The sequence below is a fragment of the Staurois parvus genome, unplaced genomic scaffold, assembly GCF_062004578.1.
Source record: "Staurois parvus isolate SC_StPar_1 unplaced genomic scaffold, SC_StPar_1.0 ptg000439l, whole genome shotgun sequence".
NCBI classification, from domain to species: domain Eukaryota; kingdom Metazoa; phylum Chordata; class Amphibia; order Anura; family Ranidae; genus Staurois; species Staurois parvus.
In genome coordinates, this window is record NW_028318235.1 from 5,257,896 (window position 1) to 5,281,991 (window position 24,096).

General features: G+C 43.4%; 1 protein-coding gene across 2 annotated transcripts in view; it reads left to right on the top strand.

The window, feature by feature from the left end:
* MFSD12 (major facilitator superfamily domain containing 12) overlaps positions 1-24,096 on the top strand; it is a 172,825-nt gene that overhangs the window by 92,040 nt on the left and 56,689 nt on the right. For both annotated transcript variants that reach the window (XM_089687901.1, XM_089687900.1), the window contains exons 4-5: positions 12,574-12,771; positions 14,067-14,159. In XM_089687901.1, coding sequence (XP_089544027.1) covers positions 12,574-12,771; positions 14,067-14,159 — 291 coding nt within the window. The remainder of the gene's footprint in view (positions 1-12,573; positions 12,772-14,066; positions 14,160-24,096) is intronic.

Genomic DNA, 24,096 nt, shown 5'->3' on the forward strand with positions numbered 1-24,096 from the left:
GCTTTGGGTCATTGTCATGGTGGAAGACCCATCCATGACCCATCTTCAGTGTTCTGGATGAGGGAAGAAGGTTCTCATCCAAGATTTAACAATACATGGCGCCATCTATTGGCCCCTCAATGCGGCAAAGTCAGCCTATATCTTTAGCAGAGAAACTGCCCCAAAACCTAATGTTTCCACCTCTGTGCTTGATGGTGTTCTTAGGGTCAAAGTCTGCATTTTTCTTCCTCCAAACACAATAAGTTAAGGTAATGCCAAAGAGCTCAATTTTGGTCTCATTTGACCACAACACGATCTCCTAGTCCTTCTCTGAATCATTTAAATGTTCATTGGCAAACTTCAGACAGGTCTGTACATGTGCCTGCTTGAAGAGCGGGACCTTGTGGGTGCTGCAGGATTTAAATCCATGGTGGCATATTGGGTTAACAATGGTTTGTTTGGTGACTGTGGTCCCAACTGCCTTGGGATCATTCAGAAGCTCCTCCCATGTAGTTCTGGGCTGATCCTTCACTTTTCTCATGATCACATCATCCTTACTCCATGAGGCGAAATCTTGCATGGAGCTCCAGACCAAGGGAGATTGGTGGTTATTTTGTATTTCTTCCATTTGGGAATAATCGCTCCTATGGTTTCCTTCTCACCAAGCATCTTGCTGATGGTCTTGTAGCCCATTCTAGCCTTGTGCAGGTCTACAACCTTGTCCTTTTGCACTTCTTTGGTCTTGCTTATGATGGTGATGAGGTTTGAATGGATGAAAGAGGTTCTGTGGACAGGTGTCATTTATACACATATCAAGTCATTAGGAGCACCTTCTTAAATTGATCGGACTAATCTGTGTACCACATGAGCACGTAGCCAGTCTCTGGGAGCTAGAAGTATTGTTGGTTGGTAGGGGATCAAATACTTATTTTACTCGCTGAACTGCAACTCAATTTATAACATTTGTATTGTGTTTTTTCAGTATTTTTGGTTGATATTCTGATTCTATCATTTAAAATACACCTATGATAATAATTATAGACCCTTCATTTCTTTAAGTGGGCAAACTTACAAAATCTGCAGGGGATCAAATAATTATTTTCTCCACTGTTTAAGGAGGAATTAAATTCTCCGAAGGCTGTGGCTATTTGTGTAGGAAGGGTGGCCACCTAGTTATCAGTTTGTGATACAAGGCACATAGATCGCTAAAGATCGAGCTAGGATGCGGCCACATTTGTTGCCTGACTCATAGAACACTTCACTGGAGAGCAGATTAAACTTTAAAATGCAAAAGTCCTGAAAAGTGCTTGTGGAGAGGAAGTAGCTCCTTCTCCAAGTCCAGAGTCATAGCATGCTTGTGACAGGATTCCACAACTTGGATTTTTGCTAAAAGCAGATAATTGTGCCTCTTGCTCCTTCTTGGTCCTTGCTCCATGTTTTATAAGGACCCCCCTTATAACCGCCTTATGTGATTCCCAGACCACTCCCAGGCTACACTTTGAAGTGTCATTGGTGTGAAATTATGAATTGATCTCGTGCACCACGTCCACTAAGACAGTAGGGTTTTGCAGGAGGCTTTCATTTAGTTTCCCTGTCGAGTTTCTGTGACTCGGAGTCTTAGTAACTGACCTGATAGAGACCGGGGCATGGTCCACCACGTGATGTTTCCAATGGCTGCCATCTTAATCATCTGTAGTTGTCTATGTGGAACCAGAAAATAATCAATTCATGAGTGTAACTTGTGTGGTGGAGTGTAAAAAGTATAATCCTGCTCTCTGGAGTGTAAGAGCCGCTAAATATCAATCAGCTGAGCTCTATGTAAAGCTTGGGCTATGTGTTTACGAACGGTAGGAGAGAAAGAGGAGGTACTGGTGGAAGTGTCTACGGTCGGTATCAGGGACATTGAAGTCGCTTCCAAGGATAAGGTGACCACCTGAAAGTGGATGTGGTTGTTAACTGAATTGATTGACATTTAGTCTTGCCCAAATAAAAGGATCCACACTTGCAAAACATGATATCCTAGATTGTAAGCTCCAAGGAGCAGGGCCCTCCTATCCCTCTTGTATTGAACTGTATTGTTGCTGTATTGTCTCCCGTTATATTGTAAAGCGCTGAGCAAACTGTTGGCGCTATATAAATCCTGTATAATAATAATAATATACACAATAACTTCCCTCTGGCAATCCACGTGATTTCTAATCCAGTGGAGTATGCCATTCTGGAAGAAAAAGAGTTGATATTACTGTATATACTGTACATTGTCCAGTTAGATATACAATATCAGTGCTGAACTTTCCAGCCCAATTGAGAATAGGGGGCTTTCCTTTCCACTTATTGTTGTAGGGGGGTCTTTCTGAGTTTTATACTTCACTTCATATTTGTTTATAAGTTTTGTAATAAAGTTTGTGATTTTATAGTATACAGTGAATTCATAAAGTATTTAGACCCATACACCTTTTTAATTTTATGTTGCAGCCTGATACTACAGTTTTTGTGTTTTTTTATTTTTTTTCCTTTTCTTACCTTCAGCCCTGCTGCGGGCAAGCTGTAGGACTCACCTGTCAGGTGGAAGCATTCAAGCGGCAGCTTCCGCCTGATTGCTTTCACTCAGCCCACTACGATGTCAGCCTTCACACATGTTGCATATTGCCGCGCACTCCAGAATGGGAGCAATAATTCTAGCATCAGACCTCCTCCATAACGCTAAACTAATGACCTATAAGGGGCTTTAAAAGCGCCACCTATAGATAACATATGGCTTACATTGCAGCACACAGACACCTCCCCCCAGTAAAACACTCCCATCACACAGTTAACCCTTTGATTTCCCCTCATGTTAACCCTGTCCTGCCCAGTGTCATTAGTTTAGTATCAGTGCTTTTTTTTTTTTTTTTTTTTTTAAAGCACTGATCACTGTATTGGTGCCACTGGTGATGTCCGTGACACCAAGTCGGTTCCCCTCCCCCCTGTGTTAGAATGTCCGCCACAGTTCCGCTATAAGTCGCTGATTGCCGCCATTATTAGTATAAAAAAAAAAAAAATGTAAACGCTATAAGTTTCATCTAACTTTCATGTAAACCAATTAGTTTACACGTATTGGGATTTTGTTTTAGCAAAGACATGTCCCAAAATACATTTTGGTCTAAATTTATGATGAAATTTGACTTTTAAATTTTTTTACTGCACGTTTAATAGCAAAAAGTAAAAAAATTGTGTTGTGTTTTTTTTTTTTTTATAGCGCAAATATAAAATAACGCACAGGAGATCAAATACCACTGAAAGAAAGCACCATACGTGGGGAAAAAGACTGTGCAATTTTCAGTTAAAGTAATGCAGCGCCGTAACGCAAACTGCTTCTTTAACTGCTTCCTGACCACCCTATAGCAGAAATACTGCTTGGGTGTAACTTTAATTTTTTACAATTAAAGAAAAAAAAAGACCCTGGATGTCTCCCCTCTGCTCCACTGGGGATTGCTCTTTCCCGGGGATTGCATTACAATGTTAATGGGGACCTGGAAGTTATGTTATGAGCACAAGATGGGGGAGGGGTGTACTTGTCCGCTCCTCTCCCTCCCCTCCAGCCTACGGTGAGCCAGGCCCGCAGATGGGCAAATGGAGCCCGGGAGAACTCACGGCGGGGGCGCAGAGGCTGGCACTGTGTGGAAGAAATCAGCAGCAGCACTGCCACCGATTGCTTCACCTGACAGGTGAGCCCTTTTTTTAAAAAAACAAATTGCGTTTGAAAAATCGCTGCACAAGTACTATGTGACATAAAAAATTACAGCACCCACCATTTTATTCACTAGGGTGTCTGCTTTAAAAAATGTTTGGTGGTTCAAAGTAAATTCCTAGCAAAAGATACTGATATTTTTTTTTTCATGTGAACAAAGTGTGTGAGAAAAGGGTTGGTCTTCAGGTGGTTAGAAGAGTGAATGATGTGTGACATAAACTTCTAATGCTAGGCATAAAATGCCCCCACCACCCAAAACGACCCCTTTTTGGAAAGTAGACACGGTGACGGAATGCGGCGTCCGACCCCAGGCCTTCTCATCACCGATCTCACACCATGCTGTCACTTACATAACAATAAAATATAAAAGTTGATGCAGCGCTAAAGATTCTAATATCTAAACAGAATAGTTCGTATATATAAAAAGAAGTGCAGGTGAATCACAGCACACTCCAAACGTGATCCCAGGCAGTCTAGCTGCAGTGGCCTCTCACCTCCACTCTATGACCCTACAGGGCCACAAAGCATTCTGTAAATCACCTCGAGATCCTCCAATTCAGTGACTTTTAAGGTAGGAAGGCATCACATGAACCAGGACAGTATTCATCCAGACCAGTAAGCAAACGGGAAGCACTCTCCTCCGATATCCCAACCGCTCATAAGCTCATAAATGAGGAGATAAACACAGTCCTCATAGTATATTACCGCTTTATTAGCAGATAGGCAGTATATATCCAAACAAAGGAGATAATCCACTTACATGGCAACCGCTTGTATCACAATATGCTGGGTGTACAGCAAGATCACAAAGGTGCACCAAGATGGCGTCACGCCGGAAGTACGTCACCACGCCAATGCCGTCGACGCGTTGCGTCACGTGACTCGTGACTTCATCAGGACTGGTCTGGATGAATACTGTCCTGGTTCATGTGATGCCTTCCTACCTTAAAAGTCACTGAATTGGAGGATCTCGAGGTGATTTACAGAATGCTTTGTGGCCCTGTAGGGTCATAGAGTGGAGGTGAGAGGCCACTGCAGCTAGACTGCCTGGGATCACGTTTGGAGTGTGCTGTGATTCACCTGCACTTCTTTTTATATATACGAACTATGGACACATTATCCTGCACTTAAACCACTGTTATTTGTCCATTGAGGGTTATTGGTTCGAGTGTATTCCCCTGTGGATTTGGGTCATATATATTTATATATATTCATTTATATCAATTCTGTTTAGATATTAGAATCTTTAGCGCTGCATCAACTTTTATATTTTATGTATATTGCCTTTGCTTGGTATGGGATAGATGCTGGCTGCTTTTTAGTTTGTTCTACGGTTTACCATAAGAGCGCAGGAGGATATATATCTATGTGATTTACTTACATAACAATGCCATGCTCAGCTGTGCCCTGCGAAAAGATTTTTCAGCTCGCGGAACTACAATTTATGTGCCAGCAGCCTGAGAGCGATTGTTACGTGGTCAGGTTAATTAAGCAATTAACTCTTCACACTGCCGCCACCACCTTTTTACGGAGAAGGAGAAAACTCACAAATCTTATCAGTAACACTATGATATTAGTATAAGTGTAATACACCCTGTCACCACAGACAGATATATTCAGAGGATTATTACATACAGTAGCACTCTTCAAGAGACAGGGATTCTTTAGTTTGCATTAAAAGCTTTAGAGACCGTTTCAACACTTTTAAAAAAAAAATAGGATTGATTACTAAAAAGGTCAAAATGGTGCAATTAAAATATTTACAGAAAAAGATGTAACAAAGATATAAAGAGAACAATAAAACAACCGAGAAATAAAAAGTTCAGAAGGCAGAATACTTGCAAAAGTCCTTGGTTTGAGCAGAGTCCAATTGTCCAAGCAAAAAGGTTGCCTTGGCTCTCAAGTCTGTTAGATGATAAACGAGAGCTGTCTTCTCCAGGCTGTCAGTCTTTTTCTATCATATCAAAGGGGTGTCTCCTAAGAACAAATGACCAATCATCCAGTTTGGGGATGGGTGTTAGGCTGTAACAAAGGTGATGTCCAAATCCCTTACAATTTTATACTAAGGTCAATAACCTTCAATAGGAACAGGTAGCATCCTAGCAACTGGCAGATTAATATTTAGAATTATATTCCAAATGCAAAGATACCAAACATAGTGTACCCTTGTCACCCAGGATAAAAGACTGCTTCTTCTCTCTTGTAGGTACTAATATAGTGATGTAAGGTCTTGTGTGACTCATATTAAAATGATCTATCCGAATATATACTTCATATTAATGTGCCCAGTTCCTGCTGAAGTTTATGAATTTGTATGCAAAATGACTCGTGTGGATGTTGAGTCATAGTTACATAGTCTGGCTGAAAAAAGACAAAAGTCCATCCAGTTCTACCATAGTAAAAAAAAAAAATACCCACAGTTGATCCAGAGGAAGGCAAAAAAAACCCCAGCAAAGCAGGATCCAATTTGCTCCTGCTGGGGAAACAAAATTCCTTTCTGATCCCCCGAGAGGCAATCAGATATTCCCTGGATCAACTTTACCTATGCATGTTAGTATCCAGTTATATTCTGTGTATCTAAGAAACAATCCAGGCCTTTTTTGAAGCAATCCACTGAGCTGGCCAGAAGCAACTCTTGTGGGAGTCTATTCCACATTTTCACAGCTCTCACTGTGAAGAAACCTTAAAAAACCTTAAATGGAGATTAAATTTCTTTCCCTCCAGACGTACCCCCTTGTCCTCTGTGATGATCTCAGGGTGAATAGCTCTACACAGAGTTCACTATATAAACCACTGATGTATTTTAACATGTTGCTCATATCCCTCCTTAATCTCCTATTCTCAAGAGAGAATAAATTCAGTTCCTCTAATCTTTCCTCATAGCTGATCTCCATGCCTCGTATCAGTTTAGTTGCCCTTCTCTGTGCTTTCTCCAGTTCCCCAATGTTCTTTTTGTGAATTGGTGCCCAAAACTGAACTGCATATTCCAGATGAGGTCTTACTAATTATTTGTACAGGGGTAAAATTATATCTGTCTTTTAATACAAGAGAGGAAATAGTCAATAGAAGAATTAATTTTTTTACCACAAGTTTTTTTGAAAATGACAAAAAAAAAATTTTGTTTTACACAAAATTGTCACTTAAATGATTTATTGCTCACACATGCCATGGGTATATGCGGAATTACTCCCCAAAATACATTCTGCTACTTCTCCAGAGTATGGGGATACCACATATGAGAGGCTTTTTGGCAGTCTAGCCCAAGTACAGGATCCCAAAATCCAATAAGCACCTTCAGGCTTTTAAAGGGCCTTACTTCCTCATTACACTTCCTGGCTACCTACCACGTTTCAGAGGCCCTGAAATGCCAGGATAGCGCCAATTTCCCCCCCCCAAATTACCTTTTTTTGGAAAGTAGACTCCCCAGGGAATTTGATAAAAAGCATGGTGAGTATTTTGCAGATCTCGTTTGTTGCCACAAATTATTGGAAAATGAAGAAAGAAAACAAAAACATGTTTTTCTTTTCTTTTTTATAATTCAAAACCTTGTGAGAAAAAGAGATCTGCAAAATACTCACCATGCCTCTTTTTAAATTCCTTGGGATGTCTACTTTCCAAAAAGGGGTAATTTGGGGGGCGGGGAGGGGCTTGGTGCTATCCTGGCACTTCAGAGCCTCTGAAACTGTGATAGGTAGTGAGGAAGTGAAATGAGGAAGTTACGCACCTTCAGGCTTTCAAAGTGGTCATTGGATTTCAGGTTCCTGTATGTGGCTAGGCTCCCAAAAAGTCTCAGATGTGGTATCCCCATACTCAGAAGTAGCAGAATATATTTTGGGGTGTAATTCCACATATACTCATGTCTTGTGTGAGAAATATATAATTTAAATGACAACTTTGTGTAGAAAAAGAAAGCAAAAAAAGTTTGTCATTTTCCAAAAACGTGTGGGAAAAAAAAAAATCTTCCATGGACTCAAGCCTCTCAGCAAATATCTTAGGGTGTCTACTTTCCGAAAAGGGGTCATTTGGGGGTGTTTGTACTGTCCTGGTATTTTAGCACCTCAAGAAATGTGATGGGCAGTCAGAAAGTAAAATGAAAAAGAAAAGTGCAGTATAAGACAACTTTAATAAGTAACCAATGTAGAACTCACATTTTGTATTCTAAAAGCAAGTGCAACTGGGTGGGAGGACGGGTTTGTCCTAGCTGTGTCAGCCGCATCCACACTATGAACACCGTGGATGTACCAAGAAAGTAAAAGCTGTGTAAATTCCATTATCTGTACCATAGTTTGTAGATGCTATAACTTTCACACAAAGCAATCCATATACATTTTTTTTTTTTTACCAAAAACATGTAGCAGAATACATTTTGGCCTAAATTTATGTCGAAATTTGAGGGTTTTTTTGGATATTTTTATGACAAAAATTAGTATTTTTTTTTTTCAAAAATGTTTTGTGTATAACATCAAAAATAAAAAGAACACAGGTGATCAAATACCACTGAAAGAGAGCTCTATGTGTGTGAAAAAAAAAGGACGTACATTTTGTTTGGGTACAGAATTGCATGAACACGCAATTATTAGTTGAAATGATGCATTGCCAATTAGCAAAAAGAAGCCTGGTCATTAAGGGGGGTAAATCCTCAGGATGGCAAGTGGTTAATGGCAAAAAGTCAAAAGTTGTTGTGGTTTTTTTTTTTCCTCTCAAAATTGTCTTTTTTTTTTTTTTTTTTTTAAAACCGCAGAGGTGATCAAACACCACCAAAAGAAAGCTCAATCCGTGGGGAAAAAAAGGACGTAAATTTTATTTGGGTGCAGCTTTTAGTTGACCGTTAAAGTAACGCAGCGCCGTAATGCAAAAAAATGACCTGGTCACAAAGGGGGGTAAATCCTCAGGAGAACAAGTGGTTAATGAGGAAAAAAATTAAAACAACTGTATTATCAGGCTGCAACATAACATTGAAAAAAGTGAAGTGGGTCTGAATACTTTATGAATGCACTGTGGTGTCCCTTTATAGCAGTGGTTCTCAACCTTTCTAATGCCGCGACCCCTTAATACAGTTCCTCATGTTGTGGTGACCCCCAACCATAAAATTATTTACATTGCTACTTCATAACTGTAATTTTGCAGTGGGAGGAGTAGTGCCCCGTCATTGGTGTCAGTGGGAGGAATAGTGCCCCATCACTGATGTCAATGGGAGGAATAGTGCCCCATCATTGGTATCAGTGGTAGGAATAGTGCCCCATCATTGGTGTCAGGGGGAGGAATAGTGTCCCATCGTTGGTGTCAGGGGGAGGAATAGTGCCCCATCGTTGGTGTCAGTGGGGGGAGGAATAGTGCCCCATCGTTGGTGTCAGTGGGGGGAGGAATAGTGCCCCATCGTTGGTGTCAGTGGGGGGAGGAATAGTGCCCCATCGTTGGTGTCAGTGGGGGGAGGAATAGTGCCCCATCGTTGGTGTCAGTGGGGGGGAGGAATAGTGCCCCATCGTTGGCGTCAGTGGGGGGAGGAATAGTGCCCCATCGTTGGTGTCAGTGGGGGGAGGAATAGTGCCCCATCGTTGGTGTCAGTGGGGGGAATAGTGCCCCATCATTGGTGTCAGTGGGAGGAATAGTGCCCCATCACTGGTGTCAGTGGGAGGAATAGTGTCCCATCACTGGTATCAGTGGGAGGAATAGTGCCCCAACACTGGTGTCAGTGGGAGGAATAGTGCCCCAACACTGGTGTCAGTGGGAGGAATAGTGCCCCATCATTGGTGTCAGTGGGAGGAATAGTGCCCCATCATTGGTGTCAGTGGGAGGAATAGTGCCCCCATCATTGGTATCAGGGGGAGGAATAGTGCCCCATCATTGGTATCAGGGGGAGCAATAGTGCCCCAACATTGGTGTCAGTGGGAGGAATAGTGCCCCATCATTGGTGTCAGTGGGAGGAATAGTGCCCCATCATTGGTGTCAGTGGGAGGAATAGTGCCCCAACACTGGTGTCAGTGGGAGGAATAGTGCCCCATCATTGGTGTCAGTGGGAGGAATAGTGCCCCCATCATTGGTATCAGGGGGAGGAATAGTGCCCCATCATTGGTATCAGGGGGAGCAATAGTGCCCCAACATTGGTGTCAGTGGGAGGAATAGTGCCCCATCGTTGGTGTCAGTGGGGGGAGGAATAGTGCCCCGTCATTGGTATTAGTGACACCAATTCCTCCCACTGACACCAATGATACTTACCTTGCTGACCCCTGCTCCAGCCTGGGCTCGCTCCCTCCCTCCCTCTCCCATGGTACAGACACTTACCGGTCAGATGTCTTCCTTCTCCGGCCGCTCTCCTCCTCTTCACTCGCTCGATCTTCGCGGTGCCGCTCGGCTCCTCCTTTCCAAGCTCCACCTCCTCGCCGGTGATTGGCCGCCTGTGTGCCTCTCCTGAGCTACAGTTCCGGTGGCCAATCACAGATGAGGAAGGATTGATCCCGGGGGTGTGTCCAGATGACAGGGACGGCATGTCATCCCGCCCACACCTGGAGACGGATCAAGGAGCGGTGTCTCGGTTCCTAAGGCCATCGGAAATATGTGTTTTCCGATGGTCTTAGGTGACCCCTGGGAAAGTGCCGTTCGACCCCCAGGTTGAGAACCGCTGCTTTATAGTGTGCCGATCATGTCCGGTCCTTTTTACCTAGATAGGTTAATATCTGGCTTAGGTTTGTTTCTGTTTTTTAGATGTGGACAATTGAAAATCATGCTCTTGTACCTTTTTTTTTTTTTTATACTTTTTCTCAGCTGCATAAGAACTAGGGGATGAGAATCAGCTGTACACTCCTCTTCCCAGTGAAAGGATGTGCAGAGAGGGGGCCACGTGTCAGGACAAATCTAATCATTGAAGAACAGGCTGAGTTCTCAGAATATCTAGAGAACTGACCTGTCACGGTGTAAGGTCAGGTTCAGAGACCAGTTGCTATAGCAGTAAAAGGCTTACCTGGAACCAGCAGGATAGGTACACCAGCGGATCCCCCTGGGAATGACGCAGGCTCACCTGAGGTGCGGGGTCTAAGTATTAACCGGTATTCACCAGAGCTCCTAATGGTGGAGATGGATTGGGCTGCGTGTTAATACCAGGTCGCAGATCTCAGGATCACCCCACCAGGGAATGAGCAGACTGGGAACCAATAGCGGATCAACAGGTTAGGGATCAGACGAAAGCAGAGTCGGTCACAAGCCAAGGGTCGGTCACAAATGGTAGCAGATCAATCGTGGTCAGGAACAAGCCAAAGGTCAGTAGCGGAGGTGTAGACAGCAGCAGGAACAGTAGCAGGATATTGGCTGGAAAGGCACAATAATCTGGCAAGGAGGAAGTCCAAGGACATGGCTTATATAGGAAGTTCATGGGAGGAGCAAGGAGTTCAAGGTTCAAGAGCAAACAAGGCACAAGGCAGGATTATCCAATAAATGAGGCAAAGTGTTGTCCAGCATCCCAGGTAGCTCAGTGAGTAGAGTTACTGCCTGACACAGTAGAAGTCCCAGGTTCAAGTCCAGGCCCTGACATGACCACACTGTGCTCTCCTTCTTAGTGTGGTCAGTTTTTAGTAGGTAAGCAGAGGGACTGGCAGGGACACAAAGGAAGCAAGACAAAGAGAACAGGATACTTTTTCATACAAATACATGGTACAACAGACATATCAGGAATGTGAAATACTGGGTCTACATAGTCTTTAAAGTTAAAAACTGAAGGTTTAACCTTCCAGTTCATTCCAGGATACATGCGTTGTTATTAAACCATTGCTTTCACTTTAGCTTGTCACCCAGTGCACCACTATTAGCCTTTTTCCTTGCTCCACCCCTCACCATACCTCGATTTCAGGCTCACTAACTTGTTCTCAGGTATGCATATAAGGTAGTCAATTTTCCATGGAAATGAGTGCTTGGACATACAACAGTTCACTGACATGCTTTTTCCCTGAAAGTCCGTGCCTGTCATAAAGTTACTGTGTATAATTAGATCAAAGTGTGGGAAGCTATGTGGAATAATGTATGAGCAGGCACAGAATATTGTCCAAAGGCCACTCCAGACCCTATGCATCTATTTTGCCATTGAGTTGATATTAAACACAAGGTTCTAAAATAGATTTTTTATTTTTTTTTGTTTACTGCTGCGTATTCAGTAAGTATCATATCATGTAAAAAGTAAAATACGTTTCTAGATTGCTCTTTGTTGATACTCTTTTTAGTTATTATACTTTTATTTGTTCATTAGATGGTCATAGCTGCAATTCTGCATTACATATGCATCTGAGAATAAGCCTTTGAGTAAACACGAAGATGGTGAAGACCTCTAAAAATTTTGAGAGTCAGTCATATATGGAAACCACCAATAGGGAAACAGAAATTGCAACTTGGGCGCACACACACTCAACCTATTATTTTCTTCTCTGTCCTTAGGGATACATGGAGGTTGAAAATGCTAGTTTCCTCCTTGTCCTGCTGCTGTTTTACTTCAATATCAAGTCACTGTCCTAAAGCAAATATTTAAATGAGGACTTCTGTCTTTCCTGATCCAAATGGTTTTGTTAAGGCTCTGAGTTAGATATTATTGTAAGTCAGTGGTTTGAGAAATTGGCCAAGTAAATCACATTGTCAGAAGCTCAGCAGTGGTAGCCTTGTCTTTGTTTCTCATATATATTAATGTTGCAGAGACACCATGCAGTGACAGACACGGGAAGTGTACTATTTGATTTTGGATATTAGTTCTTTGTATATATACTTTGAATGTTAAAGGAACACAGTGCAAAAATCATGCATTATACCAGCTTTAGAGTATTTCAGCCAAACTTGGAATTGCTTTTCTTGTCCTCTTTGAGCTTTTAAAGTGCTATTTTTTTTCCTAGGTATTGGGTTTAATCGTGGTAATTGTTGGAGCTCTTTTCTCGCTGTTATTTCACATTGGAACTAAAGAAAAAAAAAGTTATGAACCCCTTGTGGAAACTGCCGATGAAGACGTTACCCAAGAGCATTCTACACTTCCCAGATCTCCAAAAACAATGCTGTTATGGAAGCATTGGCTTCTGGAACCTTCTTTCTACCAGGTAATGTATAAATTATATTCTTTAGAATGGTAATTAAATTAGATATGTAGCACCCCCTTACCTCTGAGAGAGACCTAATGAGACCCCTAGGTAGTTCAGTAGTCAAACATAGGGTGGAAGAAATTGTGTTCCAAACATGTTAAACAGAGTCTGGCCTTTCTTCCAGCCTTAAATCTTACCCAGGCAGCAGGCCTGGGAGGCACACAACCTTCTCTAAAAGAAAACCAAAAGAAAATAGACTACATACCTATAAAGCTTCCCTCAAACCAATGTTTATTGTATAACAATATAGCAGAAAATTGTAAAAACAGATTGCATCAGAGATACAGACACCAATCCCAACCATGCAGCGCCTCTCCCACAAGAGGCGACCCCCCAAGATGAGCACCCCAAAAAAGGCATGCAAGGGAGGTGCCTAATGGATTATCATGGTGGACCATGATGCGAGGCCGCAGTAAACCCCCCCCCCCCCCCCCCCGGCAACCTCTCAGGAACACCCCCCCCCCCACACACACACACACACACACATGCAACCCACCCAGAGGAAACTGAGGTATAACACTCGTTGGGGGAGTCTGCAAGGGTTGGTGGTGGTTGTGCTGTGTGGGTTGGGGGTTTTGGTTTGGAGGGGCAGTGAGAGTATTGGGGCAGATTAGGCTCCTCCCTTGCATGCCTTCTCGTGGGTGCTTATTTTGGGGGGGTCCCCTCTTGGGGGGGGGGGGGGGACATGGTTGGGATTAGTATCTGTATCTCTGCTGCAATGTGTTTTTTATGCTATTTTATGCTATATTGTTATACAATAAACGTTGGTTTGAGGGAAGCGTTATAGGTGTGTAGACTATTTTCTTTTTCTTTTGTTTTCTTGTGTTGTTCTTAGGCAACATCCTACATCTGGTGGCACCTCACCATATTTTGTTTTGTACACATCCTTCTCTCCCAGCAAATGCCCAGGAGGCAAGAGTGCTTCTGCAGAGTTCACACACACATCTTTCCTCAGCATGAACCAATGGCAGTAAACCTCCTATGTTTGCCAGGGATACATAAATATTAACTCAAAATTTTCAATCTTGCTCTTTAGCAGGGGACACTCCAGCAGCAGGCAGAAGGAAACAATAAAACTAATCTTGGGAGAAGCCTTACAAAACAGAACTAGAACAATCTATGCTCAGGCTGACTACAACCCAGCAGCATTACATTTAGGTTACAGACACTACTGTGTAGGGCAGGGTCCCTACAGAAAGAATCTATCCTGACCTTTTTATATTGTACTTTTTATCTGAGTTCTGTTCTTGCAGGTGTCTATTTTGTACATGTGCACACGTCTCATTGTAAACCTGTCTCAGACATATATAGCTGTGTACCTGACCAATTCATTGCACCTTCCAAAGGTAAAGAACCATTTTATATATATTCATTTTATGCAGTGTTTAATTAAACTTTTTGATCTTTTGTACCATTTAGTAAATATTTTTGTATGTTCTAGTTAAAATAACCCATAGCAACCAATCAAAATGCACTTTGATGAATTTGTCAAGTACAGAAAGGATTATGGTTTGCTTTTTTAGATTATTGAAGTTAAAAAGGAATTATAGGCAATAAGTGAAACCAGTCAATAAGTTAGAGTAACCTCACTTTTGTTGAGGGAAAAAAAAATCACATCTGGGAGACCAATGTACATTGCAAGGATTTTAACAAACTTTTTTGCAGATTGCTACCTGTTTCTCCTCTGAAGAAAAGGCTGATTGTCCATTTGCATACTGATTTCAGTAGGGCACACACCGTGGGACCGAGGGACAGGTGAGTGTGTGTTTTTTAAAAGTCAGCAGCTACAGTTTTTTTGTAGCTGCTGACTTTTATTTATGACAGCGTGAGTGGAACTCCGCTTTTTAAATTGGATGCATTGACCTTGACAGTGTAATATCTTTTCTGGGGGTTCTCAACCCCCCCTTAAAGTGGTTGTAAAGGCTCAAGTTTTTTTACCTTCATGAATTCTATGCATGAAGGTTTAATACCTTTCTGTGTGGAGCAGTGCCCCCAGCCTCCTCAATACTTACCTGATCCCCATCGCGATCCATCGATGTGCACAACAGCTTTGACTGTCCCGGTCTCTGCCTCCTCACTGGCTGAGACAGCAAGCGGGAGCCGTTGGCTCCCACTGCTGTCAATCAAAGCCAGTCAGCCAGTGATGAGAGAGGGGGTGGGGCCAAGCTGCAGCTGCTTGGGAATGCACTTGCTTGGATGCCCCCATAGCAAGCTGCTTGCTATGGGGGTACCCAACAGAAAGGAGGAGCCAGGAGCACTGGCAGGGGACCCGAGAAAAGGAGAATCCAGGTTGCACTGTGCAAAACCACTGAATGAAGCAGGTAAGTATAATATGTTTGTTATTTTGCAAAACAAAATTAACCGTTAGTATTGCTTTAATGTGAGTCCTGTCCTTCATGCATTTGAAATGTTGCACTGCTTTGATTTGTATCTCCTGTTACATGTGCCCAGATACTGTTGTCACACTGTACTGCATTATATGGTTTTGTACGTTGCTGTTATTATGCTATGCCATTGTTACAATAAACAATTATCCTGAATGTTAAAGATTGTGCAACCTTGTCCCTTTGGTATGTAGCGCAGCCCTCGAGGTCCACATTGTTTCTGGGTCCCCCTAAGCCTCCCACAGCCAGGCAACACATTTTCCACACTTACATCCACAGTCAGTGAACAGTCCATGAGCTAGGTTTTTGTTATTTTATTAGATGAAATAACTTGGATGGGATAATAGGGATTATGGGATGCCGAGCTTGATAGAATCAATGCACGGACACAACTTCCTTCCTATTTACAGAAAAGGATCCTGAACTGTTCTTAAATGCAGTCAGTTTTTATGGATCAGTAGCAAAGCCCCTTACAGGTTAGGGACTCTCAGCCCTACTGAAACTGCAAACTGCATGCAGAAGTATCTCCTCTCCCCTGTAGGACTGCTCCCAGCTGCACAGTTTGCAGATTCTACCAGCCCTCCTGGCTGTTCTAAAGATCTCCCAGGACAATGATAAAGGATTAAGCAGAGCACTGTCCTTTTTGAAAGCTTGCTATATGTGACAGTCTCTCCCCTTGTGAATCCCTGGGTGTGCTCACTCTGTCCTCCTTGCTCCCACTGCTTCCAGTCCATGAATCCTGTTCATAGCATGATGCTGAATGGATCTTCCTGAGCCCAGCCTGGAGACCATGCTTCACCTTGACCTAGGGGACCCCTCCCAGGTCATGGACCACTTCCTCAGCATTCAATCTTCCACACAACTCCTCTGCTAGCATTATTATTATTATTATACAGGCTTTATATAACGCCAACAGTTTGCTCAGTGCTTTACAATATAATGGGAGACAATACCGCAACAATACAGTTCAATACAAGAGGGATAGGAGGGCCCTGCTCCTCAGAGCTTACAATCTAGGAGAGAGGGGCTAGTGGTACAAAAGGTAGTAACTGTGGGGGATGGACTGGTAGGAAGAGTAGAAGACTCCATTATTAGCTGACGGCAGAATAGGCTTCCCTGAAGAGAGAGGTTTTCAGAGATCGCCTAAAAGTGAGCAGAGTAGGCGATAGTCTGATAAATTGGGGTAGAGAATTGCAGAGTTTGGGGGAAGCTCTGGAGAAGTCCTGGAGATGAGCATGGGAGGAGAAGACAAGGGAGATAGAGATCAGGAGGTCGTGCGAGGAGCGGAGAGTACAGTTTGGGTGATATTTGGAGACAAAATCAGTGATGTAATTTGGGGCAGAGTTATAGATGGCTTTATATGTTAATGTTTTGAATTTTATCCCTTGGGCAACGGGAAGCCAGTGGAGGGATTGGCAGAGAGGGGTGGCTGATACAGAATGGTTAGTAAGGTGGATGAGTCTGGCAGCAGCATACTCATTATAGAGAGACCAGCAGACCAGTTTTAATTCCATTCAGTTTACCAACACAATGAATCTGTTGGTAAACTGTGTTGGTAAACTGAATGGAATTTAAACTGGTCTGCTGGTCTCTCTATAATGAGGATATGCCCACCTATCCATCTGCAGAGTTTTCTGCGTATGAAAGACTGTAAGGACAGTGTACCAGCATCACTATCAGTGGGTGCATTGGTGCACTACAGCAATTTCTGTATGAAAAACCAAACTACTCAGCAGCTTCTTCCCGAAAGTTTGACCATGGCTCAAAATCTTCCTCACTTAACACCTATACAGAAAGGGGAAAAAAAGACCGTAACCTCTGCTCACCCTGGAGGTTGGAGGCTGCTCTAAGTTCCTCTGAGGCATTAAGATAAAGGCATTTCACTTGCCTACTTTTGGGATTTCTGCCTCACCCTGAGATTGGAGGCTTATTCGAGTTCTATCTTGGATTCCTGAGTTTATAATTTAAGGCATTCCATTCACCTAATTCTGCTGAGTGCGGTGTGTGATAACACAACGGGTGTGAACACTGGTCAAGGTACTTTTTTCTTGGAAAAGGACTGTATCTTATGTAATATATTGAATTTTACTTACTTTGGTGTGGGACTATCACATTTCTGCACTAATAGAGATTAAGATCTGTGCACAGTTGTGTTGCATTGAGTTCTCCAGAGCTGTTCTTTGCTGTATGTGCTCCCTACGATGCAGAGATAACTGTATGATGTAGCCCCGAATGACCACTTTATAAGCTTCCCAAAGCATTGTATAGGAAGAGACGGAGTGCGTATTTTTTCGAAAGTAGCCTAGTAGTGGATTTTGATGTCTTTCACTACGTGAAAGAAGGATAAAAAGGCATCATTGAGACTCCACACTGGAGCACAAGGACATTGCAGGCATACATTACAGTGTGCCAGAACTGGGTTGTGATCATACCAAGGGACCGTATGGATTAGAATAGATCAGAATAGAAAGAGGCTGGAGTCACAAAGATATGGTCTATTCTCAAGTGACTATTATGAGGGTCGGAAAAGTAAGTGAAATCCTTATTTGTGGGGTGGAATTTTCACCACACTTTCACCAGGTCATGAGCTTTAAGTATGCCTTTGAAATCCAAAGAAGATGGGGAAGAGACAGGAGGACTAAAAGACAATTTTGTCCAATACTGGATTCAGGACCATATTGGAGTCCCCACAAAGCAACAGATGGCCTTTTTGGTGGGACTATAGAACAGATAAGATGAGAGAAGAAGCGTATTTGCCTCTTGTTCAGGGCATAATAGGTGCACAGTGTTACCTCGGTATTGTAAAGAACCCTTATGATAATTAAATATCGGCCTTGCAGATCTGCTATAACCTGGCGATCCAAGAAAGGTATACCATTGTGCATTGCTATGAGGACACCTTGTTTTTTGAACGGGGACACCATATGGTATATGCACAATTATCCGCCATCGAATAACCGTGGCATGTGCATAGATGACAGGTGGGTCTCCTGAAGGCAAGCCGCATCCACTTTTTGGGCATGGTGATATTTGAAGACCTTAACTCTTATGGGGTAAATTAATCCCTGCATCCTTCGGGTAAGCCGATTAAATGCAATATTTGTGTCCATGGTAAAACACTAGCTTAAATACCCTCTAGGCTCGCTTCTGCTGCTACCCCCCCGTGGTGAAGGGGGGGGGGGAGAGAAAGGAGCAAGAAGATGATGAAAAAAGAGAAGATGAGGACAATCCAAAGTGGGCTCTGAAATTCAATCTTCAGGAGCCAACACAACAGCCAATTGCAGAGTAGATTCACTGGTAGTGAACCCTTCATCACAAGAACTTTGCGGTCTCGAGGGGAAGGATCAGTTGGCAGTAGCATATATCACTTTACGCAAAGGACTACTTCCACCTAATATAGGTAGTAGGGATTTTTTTTTTTTTGGGGTGGGGGACATGGACAAAGGGTAAGTGAGGTGGGAAGAGAAAAAAAAGGGGGGGGGGGGGCGTTAAAGGGAAAAAGATGGAGCCAGGTTGCATGTAAATGAAAAGACCATAACTGGTAGGAAGGTGGGACATCAACAGGCAAGCAGCAAAAAGAGACCCTAAGAGACCGAACACCACAATTGAAAGGTGCTGGGACTCGTAAGTCCATCTCAGTGCTACACTCAGCTCAGGATTACAGAGGCCACCAGATAATTTAGCCAGTTACTGAGTATTTGAGTTTAGGAGATTTAACGCTGAAACTAGGGGGTGGTTTGTATAGAAATAGTTGCTACAAGTGGGCATCAATTTGAAGAGTGTAGTTTAGTGGCATCCGCGATACCCCAAGTACTCCTGGACCAGGGGGAGAGGAAAAACCCCAATGATAGCTACTTGGAAGGTTCCAGTGATGTATGGGGCAAAAATCCAGGCATCTATCCAGAAATGTTCTTCCGGCTGGGGAGGTGTATAGCATCTGGGCAAAGTTCAGAAAATCACGCTAACAAAAATAGTGATGATAACATCTGGTTAAAAGGTAAGCTCTTCAAAATAGTGGTTTGGGAAAGGTCTGCATAGACTTGGTAAGGATGGTCCTGAAAGGACAGCCCAGTAGACTTTTGAGCAGCTCGCGTTACCCGGTCTTTCATGCGATAGTAGTGTAACTTGAGCACTATGTCCTGGGGATGCCCATCAGTGCATCTGCTGCTGAGAGCCCTATGGACCCTATCCATCTCCAGATGGTCCACAAGAATATCAGGGATCAGTTCTTAGAGTAAGGATCGCACTGAGCCCTGGAGGTCTGTGATGGGCTTCGGAAGGCCTCTGATCTGGATGTTGCTTCCACGGGCCCGATTCTCTGCATCCTCCAGCTGGTTCCTGATCTGATGCAGCTCCATATCCTGTTTAATATAATTCTCGTGCCCATCCAGTACTGTGGTGGCATTGTCCATTCTACGCCCCAGGAGAGATGCCCATTCACCAACTTTTTTTTTCTTTTTTAAACTACTTTTTAAGAGGTCACCAGTGATTTTACACGATATTTATGACAGCTCTTCGCGAGCTATGCCCTGGATTTTGCCCAGGAGATGGGCATCTGGATCAGAGTGGGATGGTTGCATTACGGAGGGGAATTCAAGAGAGCTGCCTGCGGTCCCTCTGAGCTGCCAAGTGAAAGCCGCATAGTCTCATCTACTGGAGGAGCAGGTGCCCTCTTAACCTGGGACTTGCACTGCTGCTTTGGATCCATGTATTGTCGGGTCTTTGTTCTATTGTGTCGACCAATGACTATTGTTCAGTGCTTAAGATGTTCCAGAGGCAGCCTTTGAAATGTGCTGTGTGATTTGAGGCTGTTCGCTTCAGCGGGGAGCAGATTCGTGCCCAGAGTGTGTATAGCCCAGGAGTTGGCCATCTTGGGCTGACTCACGCATGCACCCCCTGACCCCACCCCCACCCCACAAGGTAGAATTATAGTTTCTTCTCTTGAGTAAATACTCTTTTAATGCATGCTATTACTCTGCTGGCCTTGCTTGCAGCAGCTTGGCATTGAATGCTAAGTCTGTCATCTACTAGGACCCCTGGATCTGTTTCCATCCTCTATTCCCCCAGAGGTTCTCTCCATAGTGTGTAACTTGCATTCATATTTTTTGCCTCCAAGTGCATTGCTTTGCATTTTCCTCCATTGAACCTCATTTGCTGTGTAGTTGCCCACCCCTACATTTTTTTGAGGTCCTCTTATAAAGTTGCTATATCCTATTATTACCCTGCTTAGCTGTGTGTCATCAGCAAATATGGAGATTGAACTGTTTATCCAAACTCTATATCATTTATGAACAAATTAAACAGAATTGGTCCCAGGTCAAAGCCCTTGGGGTACCCACAACTCCAGACCGTTCAGAATATTCACCACCATTTGTATCCACCTCTGTAACACGTTTTCTATCCAGGAACATACACGATCGTCAATGCCAGTAGACCTCATTGTATGGATTAAGGGCTGGTTCACACCAGATGCAGTCCAGTGCAAATTTTTTTCTGCATCAAAAATGCATGCATGTGTTTTCCATGTATTCCAATGGTTTTAGCTCACACCAATGCAGTCAGTTCCAGTTCATTTCCTGTGCAGAAAAAAAAGTAGAGCATGCATGTCAAAAACACACTGGAATGGAGTGTGCTGTGACTTGTAAGCAAAAATGCATCCGGAACATGCTTTTGTGGTGTCAACTGGCCCTAAGCGTTTGTGGTATCGTGTCAAATGCTTTGGCAAAGTGCAAATACATTACATCCACAGGCCTTCCTTTACCCAGATTACAGCTCATTTCCTCATAGAATGTTAATAGGTTGGTCTGGCAAGAATGATATTTCATAAATTCATGCTGGTTACTACTAATGACACGGTTTTATAAATTCTTGGATATGGTCCCTTATCTCCTCCAATAGTTTACAGGCTATTGACTTTTCTACACATTTATCTCTGCCCTTTCTTAATTATTGGGAACATGCTGGCTTTTCGCCAAGCCTCTGGTACCATTCTTGTCAGTAAGCTGTTCTTAAAGATTAGCAATAATAGTCTATCAGTGACATGGCTGATTTCTTTGAGAACTCTCAAGTGCAAGCCATCTGGTCTGGTAATTTGTTCACATTAAGTTTCTCAAGTCTTTTTAGAACATTGGCTGCTGTTAGCCACAAGGGTACACCCCTTGGCTGTGTTGCAACACAATATAGGACATAATAGGATTTTGAAAAGGCATAATGGCTGAATGAGGGGACTGGGAGTGGAGGGGCACAGAATAGGTACAAGAGTTTTCATAGAACGTTCATTTTGATGGACTTAATTTTCCCCATCCAAGGGCAAGATAATCTTTCAAACACGTAGCTCACTGTCGTTTGTAAATAATTGTTTAAACCACTATAAATTGCATTTTGAGTTACATTTTTTTTTTTTAACTGTTTTCCCTCCACCCTATAGCAAAAATACTGCTACAGGGCGGCGTATATATACAGTGAAGGAAATAAGTATTTGATCCCCTGCTGATTTTGAATGTTTGTCCGCTCACAAAGAAATGATCAGTTTACAAATCGAATGGTAGGTGTATTGTAACACTGAGAGACAGAATAGCAACAAAAAATTCAAAAGAAATGCGTGTCTAACAAATTATGCCCTGATTTGCATGTTCATGAGGGAAATAAGTATTTGATCCCCTATCATTCAGCAGTATTTCTGGCTACTAGGTATCTTTCATACAGGTAACAAGCTGAGATTAGGAGCAGTCTCTTAAAGGGAGTGATGCTCATCTCATTTTGTTATCTGTATAAAAGACATCTGTCCACAGGAGCAATCAAACAATCAGATTCTACACTCTCCACCATGGCAAAGAGCTGTCCAAGGATGTCAGGGACAAGATTGTAGACCTACACACGGTTGGACTGGGCTACAAAACTCTCACCAAGCAGCTTGGTGAGAAGGTGACAACAGTTGGTGCAATCATTCGCAAATGGAAGAAACACAAAACAACTGTCAGTCTCCCTAGGTCTGGTGCACCATGCAAGATCTCGTGGAGTGTCAATGACCATGACAACCGTGAGGAATCATCCCAGAACTACACGTGAGGATCTTGTCAATGATCTCCAGGCAGCTGGGACCAAAGTCAAGAAAACAATTGGTAACACACTACGCCAACAAGGATTGAAATCTAGCAGTGCCCGCAAGGTCCCTCTGCTGCTCAAGAAAGCACATATCCAGGCCCGTCTGCAGTTTGCCACTGAACATCTGAATGATGCAGAGGAGGACTGGTTGAAAGTGTTGTCAGATGAGACCAAAATCGAGCTCTTTGACATCGACTCAACTCGCCGCGTTTGGAGGAGGAATGCTTCCTATGACCCCAAGAACACCATCCCAACAAATCTTGGGCGAGAACCTTCTTCCCTTAGCCAGGGCATTGAAAATGGGTCGTGGCTCCCGCCTAAGTTGCGCCCTCCGGATTTGAGCCCTATCATGCTTCACAGTTTACGAACCTGGGATTTTGTAAAATATTTGGGTAATTTGATTTCATCATTTCTACCTCTTTTGCCGATTACGCATAATCCTTTATTTCCGCCAGGCCTAGAACATCCCCCTTCTTTCTCTTGGTGGACCTCCCATGGCTTTGTTTTTGTATATGATTTTCTGAGCGCTCGTACGTTTCCATCATGGGAGTCTCTTCAAGAATCAAGGCGGGTCCCGCCACGGGAATATTATCGGTATTTACAATTACGCCACTGGGTCCTATCCCTCCGTCGTACCTCTACATACCCTTACCGCAGAACGCCTTTTGAGCACGTCTGTCAGCATTCCCCAGGGTCCCCTGGTCTCATTTCTGTAATTTATGCCTTCCTTAACAGTAGGTCCTCCTCACCACCCCTGTCTTATGTCTCAATGGGAGCGAGATCTGGGTGCCTCGATTGTGGCGGAGGATTGGCATATGGCCTGGGGGATGGTGGCGAAATGTTCACTCAATACAGTCATTCTTGAGGCAGCCTACAAAGTTCTCCTGCGGTGGTACTGGGTCCCAGCGCGGACTGCTCACTTTAATCCGACTGGCGGAGATAGGTGTTTCTGGAAATGTGGTCTACACGGTGACGTTTTGCACATTTGGTGGTCATGCCCGCGATTGATAGGCTTCTGGTCTAGGGTTTTTGGTTTGCTACAAATGCTATGATGCGGGGGCCAAAGCCAAATAGGCGAAGGACCTGAAAAAGATAAGGCCATTCTACACTGTCAATCTTTTTGTGTATCAAGGGACACAACAACCCTCATGGCCACGAATGCATGAGGGTACTGAAGATTATTGAGGCGTCTGATATTCATTCTAGTGGCATGGCCTGGAATGATGCCTCCCTGATCACTACCAACCAATTTAGCAATTTCCTTATTTATACAGTTAGCCAGGACCTTAGCCAATACCTTAACGTCCACATTGATAAGTGAGATTGATATGTATGAATCGCTTTGGTCGGATCCTTTCAAAAGCAATACAGTAAGAGCCTCCTGCATAGAAGGCGGCAACACACCACTATCTTGTCCTGTATCCAAGAAGCCACAGCAGGTGACAGCCCTCCGGGGAGGCCAAGGCAAAGGGGGAAAAAGAGGAAGCAGGAGAGGGTGGGGGGAAGGAAGGGAAAGGGAAGGGGGAAAAGAGACATGTCCAACACAAGTAGGTAAGTGTCCGGCTGGGCATCAATTAAATTGTTGTAACACAGGAGTTGAAAGGTTTATCAGCAGTGGGACCAGGTCAACAAGTCTGGAGGGTACAGGAGACTGTATAAGATATTGATAGTCTGGTGACGTAGACATCCTGGCTGTAGGGATGGAATGTAGACACAGGGCGGGCAGGATAAGTTAAGATAAGTAGCCAGTACTTATCTAGCGAGGCCAATTGTTGTGGAGGATCGACGGCATCAT